The sequence below is a fragment of the Epinephelus fuscoguttatus genome, linkage group LG4 (genome assembly GCF_011397635.1).
Source record: "Epinephelus fuscoguttatus linkage group LG4, E.fuscoguttatus.final_Chr_v1".
Lineage (NCBI taxonomy): Eukaryota > Metazoa > Chordata > Actinopteri > Perciformes > Serranidae > Epinephelus > Epinephelus fuscoguttatus.
Genome location: NC_064755.1, coordinates 38,843,732 through 38,855,576, shown reverse-complemented (window position 1 = coordinate 38,855,576; position 11,845 = coordinate 38,843,732). Strand labels below are relative to the sequence as shown.

General features: G+C 41.8%; 1 protein-coding gene across 1 annotated transcript in view; it reads right to left on the bottom strand.

The window, feature by feature from the left end:
• Positions 1–1,986: 1,986 nt before the first annotated feature.
• The window catches only part of LOC125887850 (ankyrin repeat domain-containing protein SOWAHC-like), an 81,695-nt gene continuing 71,836 nt past the window's right edge, over positions 1,987–11,845 (bottom strand). Inside the window, exons 8-9 of the mRNA XM_049574936.1 lie at positions 8,557–8,643; positions 1,987–2,124 (exon numbers count right to left, since the gene is read on the bottom strand). Coding sequence (XP_049430893.1) covers positions 1,987–2,124; positions 8,557–8,643 — 225 coding nt within the window. The remainder of the gene's footprint in view (positions 2,125–8,556; positions 8,644–11,845) is intronic.

Below are 11,845 nucleotides of genomic sequence, written 5' to 3'. Positions count from 1 at the left end.
TTCTGCGCAGATATTAGTGAATGAGGCCCAATACCTTTAAGGTATCAACCGATGCCCAGCAGTGGTGCAAGGTAGTAACAACAGGCCTTAGTGCACACTATTATGTTGGACCCTAGTTACCGTGTAATCTTATTGTCTCAGCACGTGATCAAATGGAGACCTGACATTATTAAATACCAACATGCATATTACCCAGAAATAATTATCACATATGTATCTGACAAAAATAGCTTATTTATAGTATATGTAGAATAAGCACATTTTTTTTACTTATTACTACTGACTATTTTACAAAATAAAAAAATAACATAACAGAAGACCATGATGTGGATGGGTTTGCCTTTCCAAAGGTATATAGCCTGACAACTGGCACCATTTTTATTTAATGGAATAAATTATGCCCATGTATTTGATCTGAGTTGTGTATTCGATAGAGTTGGTTGTTCACGTCAACCATTTGATAGTATGGCTGCACTACACACCTGTGGCATCTGGTGGCAATTCACAGAAATTAATGCTTCTATTCACATGATTGATATCAAATGAAGTCCACTGAATGAAGTACATACTATATATATATTTTTTTTTATACATATTAGGGCTGTCAAAATAACGCATTAATTTCAATCAATTAATCACAGAAAAAATAACATATTAAAGGGGCGTTGGTGTCTTAGTGGTAGAGCAGGCGCCCCATGTACAAGGCTGTTGCTGCAGCGGCCTGGGTTCAAATCTGGCCTGTGGCCCCTTGCTGCATGTCATCCCCTCTTCTCTCTCTCCCCCTTTCACGCTTACCTGTCCTGTCCATTAAAGGCAAAATGCCCCCAAAAAATATCTTTAAATAACGTATTTAAAAAAATAACGCTGATTAATTGCTTTCTGTGGTGCGTCAGACGAGATGACACTGTTTGGCTCATTTACATTTAAAAAACGCTCAGATGGAACTGTTGATTGGAGCGCTGTTCTCTGCAATTTCTGTGTGAGAAATATCCGTACCATCAGAGTACTTCATGTCTGAAATATCACATCAACACAAAGTATTTAGCTGCGACCCCGGACGTCCAAGCTAGCACAGCCTCTGATGCTAGCGCTAGCACCCAGCCTTGTTAAGCCACACTCAACCAGGCATTGAGAACACAAACTGAGTACGTCTACCTGTGACCGACTAACTTACAAAATGGACTACAGACCAGTTTGGGTGGTAGAGGACAGGGGACAATTGTGTCCAAAATCCAGCAGCTTTACTATGACACTACTCTGACAGCAAAAATTGTAGTATGCAACTAATTTAGATTGGTCTGAATGATTCCAGTTTAGCTGCCCAGATCTTATTCTCATAGCTTTGACCATCATTGGTAATAAGAACATAGTACTCACAGAAAAAAAGTCGCTAAAAAGAAGTCGGACTTTGTGTTTTGGAGCAGTAAGAATATCAGACAGGTTGGAAACAAACCAACTGACCAAATAAGTGAAACAGTGAAACTGTCAATCATAATTTCCCACTTCCTGATTTAACAGTTTTATTACCATGATTTAAATTTTGGTTTGATCTCCAAATAAAGTGTTTGGACTTTGGTAGTGATGTTGGTGTTCCCAGCTTTTAGCTATGTAAAAATCGTAACCGACAAATAATCGTTGAAACCTAAAATGATCCTTTAAGATATTGTACATAAGATGAATAATTTTTGTTTTGAAAATCAATGAATGGCTTTAAATGTTATCTGTATTAACGAGTCAGTCGTATGTTCTGAATTTGATGTTACAGTGCAGGGACAATGAACTGAGCTCCATGATGGTGGAGATGTGATTTGTGTTCTCCTCCGCCTTCCAGCTGCTGTGTGGTGACTGCTCTTTAACCATCTGCTGTGTACATTCCTAAAGGTGCATTAAAACATGACTTACCCCCTTCAGAGAGAGACGCAGGCATGAGAGAGGTCAGAAAAACACAGAGTGAAGAGCAGAGCATCAAAGACAGACGCAGCAAACTCATTTCACACCAACGCCAGAGGAAATTTCCCTCCAGGAAACATTTGTCAGAGCTCGATTTACTGAAAGAGCGTGACACGATGGCTCGTCTTGGTGGAGATCTCTGATGCTAGAATGGTTCAGAAACTCACTTACGTGCTGTTGTGGTGACAGATGGTTGGAGAGGAGGATGAAGAGCAGGTAAAAGAAGAGAGAAAAAAGATATTTAGTCAAATGTGTTCAACATCTGGAAATCATTTTCTCTGAAATAAGAAAATATTCTTAATTTAAAGGAACAGTGTGTAAGATTTTGAGGGATTTAGTGGCGTCTAGCAGTGAGGACTGCAGATCGCAACCAGCTGAAACTTCTCCTGGTTAGAATTCCTCCAGTGTTCATTGTTCAGGAGGTTTTTACCAGGAGCTAAATAATTCACAGAGGTCTCTTCCTCTTCAAAACAAATGGACACTTTTTTTTTAACTGGTAAAACGCACTGAAGAATTGAATCCCAACGCTGCTTGTTGCATTTTGGCTGCTGACTATGGTGGCTGACGTAAAAAGACGAACATATGAATGTCCCTATCTATAGCTTGTGTTAGGTTTGTCTGTTCTGGGCTACTTGTTAGGGTTTCCGGCTTTGCCTCACCCTTGTGTTTCCTGTTTCCCTTCCCTAGTGTCTTATGTTTATTTCCAGTCTGTCTCTGCGTGTTTGCTGGGCATTGCCTTCTGGTTTCCTCCTCCTGCCAATCCAGACCTGCAGACTCTGCCAGATCATTCAGTCTACTCTGCCGTACAGACATCAAGGCCAACTTCTGAGTTTTTTGACACTTTAGCCCCTTTTCCACCGCAGTTGGTTGGTTCCTCCAGAGTGGAACCTGCAACCGCTGCAGCGAGGCATTGGCTCTGTACATGGGGTGCTGACACTATCCACTATGCTAGTGATGCCCCAGATGGTGCCGTAGCATTGTTCCGACCTCTCATTGTTCCAACCTCTCATTGTTCCGACCTCTCATTAGTCCAATGTCCTGTTGTTTCGATATGTGATTATACTAGGCTATACTGTATTTGTGTACCACAGAGGATCAGCAAATGCAACAAAAGTAGGCTACTGGTCAAGATACAAGTGTCATAGACAGAAGAGAGTGAAACACCATAACCTCCTGTTATTAACTCTGGGGTCCAGGTTGTGTGGGGAGCTCTCCGCGGTGCTGAACAGTTCCCGACGGGCGTATTTCTGCCTTGATGGTGCGCCGCGACCGGCTCTGGGTCAGCTGGGAAAGGCTTGAGGCGAAGCAGGCTCACGGCTTATGTGTTTGCCACTTTCTTTTTCATTTTAACCCACACCATGATCTTTTCCTGACCCTAACCAAGTGGTTTTTGTGCCTAAACCTAACCAGACCTTAACCACAGGGCATCATGATGATTTCGGAACAACAGGACTTCAGAACAATGGGTTTAATATGGTCGGACCAATGGGCAGATCCCGCTCCGGATTACCCGGAATTCTTGAGGGGCAGAGCTGTTTGCCAAAGAACGCTGATTGGTGGAACACACACTTACAGTGTTCCGCACTTCCTGGTACGGGCAGCCGCTGAAAACTTTTTTTCATCTCTACAGGCTTCAATTCATTTGTGTTTTGATTAAGGATGGGTACCAAAATCTGGTACTAAATTAGCCCCGGAGCTAAATTATTAAAGACCGTAGTATTGATAAGTGGTAAAGGTATTGGTTCTTTTGTGCCGGCGCTGATCTCCTCTACACACATCTACACACACATCGACGCGACACGGTAACAAGTGAACAGCCGAGCGGTCGCAGTGGAAACAAAGTGAAGGTAACTTGAAAATAACTCAAGTTGATGGCAGCTACACTCGTTACTGTAAGTGACATTAACCCTTAGTGAGCAAGAAGCCAACACTTTATCAATACGTGTTCAGCAAGCATGAACATGTGAACATGTAGACAGCGATATTCAATATGCTCCGTCCACAGTCTCTCATCCACTGTCACTAACGTTATGTCTTACACAAGGACAGCACACTAGTTCGGCTGATAGCGAATTGTTACTAATAAGCTCCAATGACAGCTGTCTGTATGTAGACTAACTTAGTTTGACTCTTATCTTAAAATACTTTAAAACTGAGCTGCTGGCTGAGACAAACAGCCCCAACTCTATATCAGTATGTAACCAGCCGAGCTGGCAGAGCCAAATACAGGGCACACGCCGAATCATCTACGTCATCATGTTAATTTGAATAAATGTTCCGAAACTTTGAAGTGTGGTGGAAACGCAAACCACACAGATTACCAGGAATTCTTTTACCCAGGTAAATGAATTCCTGGTAATAAAAGTTCCTGGTAATGTTGGTGGAAAAGGGGCTTTTGTCTTTTTGTTCTTTTTGGACCTTAATTCACACTTTGTGTCTCACATTCACCACGCCAACCTCAACCATAACCCATCACGTCCAGTCTCGTTCTTGTCTTCTGCCTCCCATCTTCAAATTACAATAAACTGCCTTTAACCATTCCCAGTTTCCTGGATGTGTTTGCATTTGGGGTCCTAATTTGAACAGACTGTAGAAACATGGCAGCACAACACAATGAAAATTGTGTCACCAATATGTGTCATAAACTGTCAAGTTATGACACTAATCATCTGGACAGACTTATAATCTCTGTTACTTGTTATTTGATTAGATAGTTTCTGATTTTAGACAAAAATAAAGTTCATGTGAAACTGCCGGATAATATTTAGCATTATAAAGACAAATATCTTAATTTTTCTGAATAAATGACAAAATATTGTTGTGGTATCAGAGACTCAGGTGTGGTAAAGATTTCTAACGTTACAGATCAGGATGTAAAAACAATGTTTCAAAAGCTCAGCTGTTCAACACACACAGATACAGAATAATGATGTACACACCTGTAAGAAGTAGAAAAGCTTAAACACACACAGAATGAACAGTTTAAATCTCTCCTCTTCTGCCTTTTACACTTTTTCACTCTAAGAAAGTATCGTTGAGGTTCAGGTGAGTATTTAAAGCTCTGCAGAGCTGAAACAGACAGAAAATCCATTACAGAAGCATTGAAAACCTCTGCAGCGAATCCAAAGCGTTCACTGAGAGCTGAGCTATTCTTCTCCTCTTAATGCCGTTCTATGGATTATTGATTTCTGATTTGCTCGCTGCTCGAGCTGAGGGTCTTTTTATCAGAGCCATTACCTCCTTAACGATTAGAGACAAAAAGTTAATTATGTAATTATGGAGCCAATAAGTGACTTGTCTGCTTTGCTTTGCTCTGGTGGGGCTTAAACATTATCTCCTGTGTGCACATCATCAGCAGCGAGGCAGCCGGGGAGGAGAGGAGATTAACACTTAGAGAGGCAGATGCTAAATTGAATTCTCCAGGCCCACGGCTGTCTGGGAAGCCATTAAGTAATCACAACATTGCCCCTTTCGAATCAATCCACTGCACACTGACGCTATGTGTGTGTGTGTGTGTATGTGTGTGTGTGTGTGTGTGCGTCTGTCAAACGGCATATTTTCACTTCATTTCTATCGACTGTGGAAGCGAAAAGAGAAACAAACAACTGATCTTTAAAATGAACGATTCACTAAAAGTCTCAGAGCTGTTGCTTCGACAGATAAAGGAGCAGAGTGAAGGTCAGGTCTCACCAAAGAGTCTCACAGTGGCATTAATCTGTGTGTCTTTACTTTTCCCAAAACATCTCTGCCGCAACTTCATCCTAACTTCCAGATAACTAAATGAGTTGTGGTTCTACAGACATCATTCATTTGTTTACAGTTCCTTGTCCCGTTGATCAGCACATCTGGGTGACGCCAACAAATGTGCATTAGTGTATGTTGGATATGTTTCCATTCACAACTGCAGAGCTACACCGGCACACCATCCTGTTCTTACGCACAGCTGTTTCTCTGGTACTGTTGTTGCTGAGCGGGACACCGGTATCCACCTGGTGGGTCCTCCAGCTCTGGTGTTTAGACCCTTTACTGTTAGTAAACAGTGCAACATTTTTTAGTGGGCGGGGCTTAGCTGGAGGCAAAACAATTCTCCACAGACATTAGCTAGCGCTAGCTAGCAAGTTCTGTTGGCTTGTTTTAGACAATGGAGGAAGATGATGGGAGTGGTGCATTCAGAAATACTCACTCTGAGTGTGGAGAGCATTCTGGCACAAACTGGACTGTTCGTAAATTTGGAGCACTGTCTGAATGAACCGGTAGTTATCCAGAGCACCGAACGGAGTGAATGTGTGATTAACTTAACTGTTTGTTCATTCGTGTACAAATATGGCGTTCCGTTTCTTCGACCAGCAGGGCTCTCATTTTACTGTAGAGTGTCAGACTGAATTTAGAAACGCACCATGTCAGGTCACTCACTCTCCCGGACCAAGGGTGTTACTATAATAAGTGAACACTGACCAACGGGACCAGACTGGCCGACCCGTATGCTCTCACTCAGTGGATGGATGATGTCACAGGAAGCTTTGTGGTCGATCACTATGCCAATCTTACAAAGACTTCGACGCTTGAACGGTTTCCTCCAATTTGTTTTGCTATGGAAGCTAACGTTAGCTAATGTGCTAAAAAGTTAGCGCGACAGAGAAATCCAATATTCCTCTTAATCCCTCCCCAGTTTCTGATGAGGTGGACATGATAACCCTTAATGCACATAACATTATTCATCCCTACAACAGGAAATACTTTTTCCATAACCTGATATGAAGTGTGTGCTGCACATGTGAGCATTTCTGATGATGGCCTCCGTCCAGTCCTTTGGTCTTATCACATTTAACCATAGTTGTCTTTGTTTTTGTTGATGTGCAGTGGTGGCTGGTTTTGAGCCATGACTCCTTCTATTCTGGCTCCCGATAACACAACAAGACGACATTTTAAGACTTTTATGTAGCCTACAGCCCTGTGGTGGAGAGGAGGGTTCTACCTCCAGCTAACAAACTGATGTCATTGTGATGTCGGCCGTAAAAGGGTCTATTAACTTGTAATAAGCAACTTATTATTTCAAATAAGGTAACTAATAATATGTATTACATTTTGAGAGTAACTTTGCCAACATTGTTGGTCATAAACCAACGTTTTGACCTGATCGTGGCGCTTGATGAAAAGTCAAAAGATCACCAGAGTCATTATAGTTCATCCTGAGGGGAACACAAACAATGAACCGCATTTCATTACATCCAACAGTTGTTCAGTCTGGAACAAAGTGGCGGACCGACTCTACAGCGTGTGTGAAGATGTTTCCCTGTGACTCTGGCTGCAGCAGCAGCAGGAGGATTACGGAGGTTAACAATCCTCTGCTGCTGTTTGTTGTGTCGGCAGCCTCTGGCCGGCGGAGGTTAACGCTGTGAACTTGAGAGGCTGAAGGAGTAATTGGAGGAGAAAGGCCTCGTGGGGAGTCCACTGTACCTCACCTCGGGGTTAAACGGGAGCAGGAATGATATAATTGGATAATGAAAAAGCCCCCACAGGCTGCAGAGGATGTGTGTGTGTGTGTGATAGAGTGTGTGTGCAGTATGTTTATGCAGTAAATCAGGTCTTTGTGTGCGTGTGAGACTGTGTGGAAGTGTGATGTTGTTCTGTAAACAGAAACTGTACATTAATGTAAATTAGTAGGAGACTTTACTTTGTAGAGTAGGCTACGGGTGACATTTCTAGTGTTATATTTCCTTTTTTGGTTCCTACAGTGTTAATATGTTGTCAGCAGTGGTGGAATCTAACTAAATACTTTAGCACAAAGTTGAGGTATTTATACTCTCTCCTTCTCCTCCATTCCATCTCAGAGGTAAATTTTGTAGAGCCTATCCCAGCTGACACTGGGTGAGAGGCAGGGTTCACCCTGGACAGGTCATCAGACTATCACAGGGTTGACACATAGAGACAGACAACCATTCACACTCACATTCACACCTACGGACATATATATTCAACTGGGCCTATACAAAAAGTTTGTATTTTAAAGTTGTATTTAAAATTTAAATTTTCAATTGACTGTATCAGTATGTTGTGTGCACCCGTTTCCTAAAGAGGTAAACTCTTGCTTTTTTTCAAACTCGGTGCAGACTAATTTGGAGCGATGTTTGAGTTGCTTGGGCAGAGATAGACAAAAAACAGATCTTAGTGGGTGTTAGTTGTTTTTTGTGCCGTGGGAAAGGGGCGAAAGATGACTGCAAGTTTCCATCCACAGGTGTTGTGTGAAGATGAGTTCACTGATCGATGAAGATAACCAGCTGCTGATTTGTTCAATTTGTTAGAAACAAAGTTTGAATAATTCAAACTGCTGGTCAGAACGTCTCCTCGTATGACACACAAACATCTGAGCGTCGTCATCTCTCTGTTGGAACTAAAGTGAATGAGCTCATTCTGTAAATGTTGTACTGTTCCTTTAAGAGAGAATTTTAGTGAGAGTCTGTGTGAGGAGCTGAAGACAGCTCGGGATGATGTTACTGTGTTTGTTTATGCAGCTGAAGTTATTAAAGTGCATGACAGGTGCTGATTCTGACACACACACACACACACACACACACACACACACACACACACACACAGAGTGCTCACCGATCTGACGTTGACGTCAGCTCCGGCCTGAAGCATCATGTCCACCGCCTCCCGACAGCCCTGCTTGGCTGCCCAGTGAAGTGCCGTCTGAAAACACACACACACACTCTTGAGCACATCCACACCTTCAGTATGGACACACACTGAGTTTACACACTCCACCAGCAGGTTATCACACAGCACAGCCTGAGGAGGAAACCAGAAACTCTACATGACGATGACGACCATGTATTTTCATTACTGAATGATGCACTGTATATTATCTATGATGTTTGTTATGATGTTACACCAACAACATTAAAGGCTCGTCCACACTATGAATGGTATCTGTAACAATAACTATAAAGATAATGACATGAGCATCCACACTGATGAACGATAACCCTTGTGTAAACAGTGGCAACAAACACACAGCACACTCCAGCTGATGGATTTTCATAGTGTTACTCTCGGTTTCATCAAAGTGATCCCAATGATATATAATAATAACTTTCGTTGCTATAGCTGTGATTTTGACTCTGCCATCTGCTTGGGTTAGAATATTTTTTAGATTTTCCGCTTCCAGTACGAAGGCAGAGCAGGACATCCACCTGGTAATGTGAAATGTGTCCACATGGCTCAGACTGAGCTGACGGGAAGAGCCAACGACAGAGTACGTGAATTTAGTGGAAGGGTACATAAAAACCTCTAGTTTTTTAAAATAAGATGTTAACAAAAGCTACATGCCAGGGTTAGAAAGAAAAAGGCCAGCCCTCAGCAAGAGGCAACCTGCGGGACTGAAAAATGAAGCCAACAAGGAAATGCCAAAAACTGCAGTTCCTCAAATGGCCACTAGAGACTGGCTCCAAGAGACCCCCATGTTAAAATGTCCAACTTTACAGCAGAAATAAACATGTTTACAACCCGATACAAAGAACGGCTTTGGTCTCTTTGGCTAATTTCAACATTCATGACAACTGTACGAGGAGTAAATTTTTATATCCGTTTTATCATTTGTTTATATCTTATTACGGCTTAAAGTTATGCATAATTAAGGGCATGGTCACTTTGAGTGACAGGCTGTCTGCTCAAAGTTTCCTAGGCTTATCAGTCAGATCCACCCTCTCACCCAAATATGACTGCTGGCTCCTTGACACCACGAAAAGCTGAACTCGAGGCTTCAAAACTCTTGATACTCATGATAGCTACAAGCATTATTTTTTACAGTCTATGGCCCTCACATGACTGACCCAACAGTCTGCGTCTGTTAGTCAACAGTCAAAAATATTCACGAGACAAAAAAAAGCAGCAAATGCAAACATTTTAAAATCTGTAACAAGTAATTTTTACCAGGCAAATTAACAGAAATGATTAATCGATTACCAAAATAGTGGCAGATAAATTTTTAAAAATAAACAAATAAAAATAAAAATGAATGGACCGATCCTTTATCAGCTCTACTCCAGCAGAACGTCTCCTCTCTATATTCAGATATTTGCCTCTTCACCTCGCAGAAAAATTAAATGTTTTGAGTGAATCCAGTTTGAATATAATATTAAAACACCATCAGAGACCAGAGCAGAGAAAATAAAGTCCTGCTTTTAAGTGAATTCACGGTTCATTAGTTAAAACTGTGCGCTGCAGACAGACACACAGACTGGAGCTCTAATTCTCTGCTAAAGAGCCACATTCAAGGACAGTTATCCCATCAGCTCCGGGCTGGATTCAAACATGTCACTAATCACGCCGGTTAATGTGTGAACGATACCATGAGCTCATTTACTCTGATGCTTTGTTTAGTTATTGTCTCCGACATGTGGACAATCTGCTCTGTGAAACAGCTCAGATTAATAAATACACACTCTGCTTCATTATGATTATTTCAGATATGAGATCACGTGTCCAAAAACAAAGTGGAATACACAAAAGCAACTTTTTTTTCACTCCATCATCCCCCTTTTTAGTTGTATGTCTTGTTTTAATATATTTTCCTGATGTCAAAATTTAAATTGAATTTATAATAAATTAAAGTATTGCCCACATGAGTGGTTTTACCCATGAGGGCCCAAGATAAGATGCCCACTTTGGGCCCATACTCACTTGGTCCCCAGGCAGCTGTAGCATAACCCATGTGGGGTCCACTTGGGTAAACCCACCCCTATCGGTTATTGGCATGGGGCCATTATTGAACCCTTAAACATTCCATGCAGGGCCCAGTTTTCAGCTCAATTACTGACCACAAGGGACTGTTGCCAGCATGGAGGCATACACACCTGACATGTCCATGCCAATTAAAACAAACTCACAGATCATCAAAATGACTTTGAGTGGTCTGAGCCTTTTGCACGATCATTTAGCGATGTGTTCTTATAGAAGCTTGAACTTGAAACTTTTTGGATAATTGGGACAGCATGAGGTTGTTACTGTCTCTTTCAACCTGTCTGTTGCTATCCTCTCTTTTCTGTCCCCACTGTTCATGGGATTAATTCATTTCTGAGGACGTGCACAACTACAGTAGATCTAAAGAAATATTTTATGCCCCTGCCACAATATAAAATACATGCACAAAGCGCACCTTACAGTATCGTGTCAGAATATCACCTGTTTGTTTCTGTCACCAATGTTTTAATAAGCAGCTGAAAACCTTTAAAAATCATCATCACTCACAGCAGAGGATATAAAAAGGTTCTGACTGAATCTATTGAGGAAGAGGAGACTGTTAAAAATCTACTGAGGCTCTCTAAGACAGCACTGCTGCTAATGCTCTACACCGCAGAGTGAAGAAAATGCAACTTACAAACTGGATGTGTCCGAGGGATTTCCAGAGAGGAGGCAAAATGAGAGATAAAATAAGAAAGTACAGTTTCCAAAATCAGACAGAGAGAGCAGAAATAACTGGCTAAACATTTGTCTAACATCAGCATTTGTTTTCTGGGAAAATGTATTTATTCTTCTTTATTTTGAAAATCAGAAGATAGCCAACCAACAGATCATAAAATACAGTGTCAATAATCTGACTGTGATGACAGAAAGAACGTGTCTCCACAGTATCTGTGTCTGATGTGACCGGTTCTCCTCACGCACTCGTCCATTCACACCTCTGACCCTCGTCTGTCCACATCTGAACTGGCTCTAACATTTGCCTGCTGTAATCTGCCTTTTAGAGATTAACATCGCCTCCTTTCAGCACGCAGGGAACCATAGGAACCATAGGAACCATGGTAGCCATAGTAACCATAATCTGTGTCCCGTCTCCTCAGTCTTTGTATCTTTTCAGACCTGTAAAACCTCAAACCATGGCCTGGGTTTC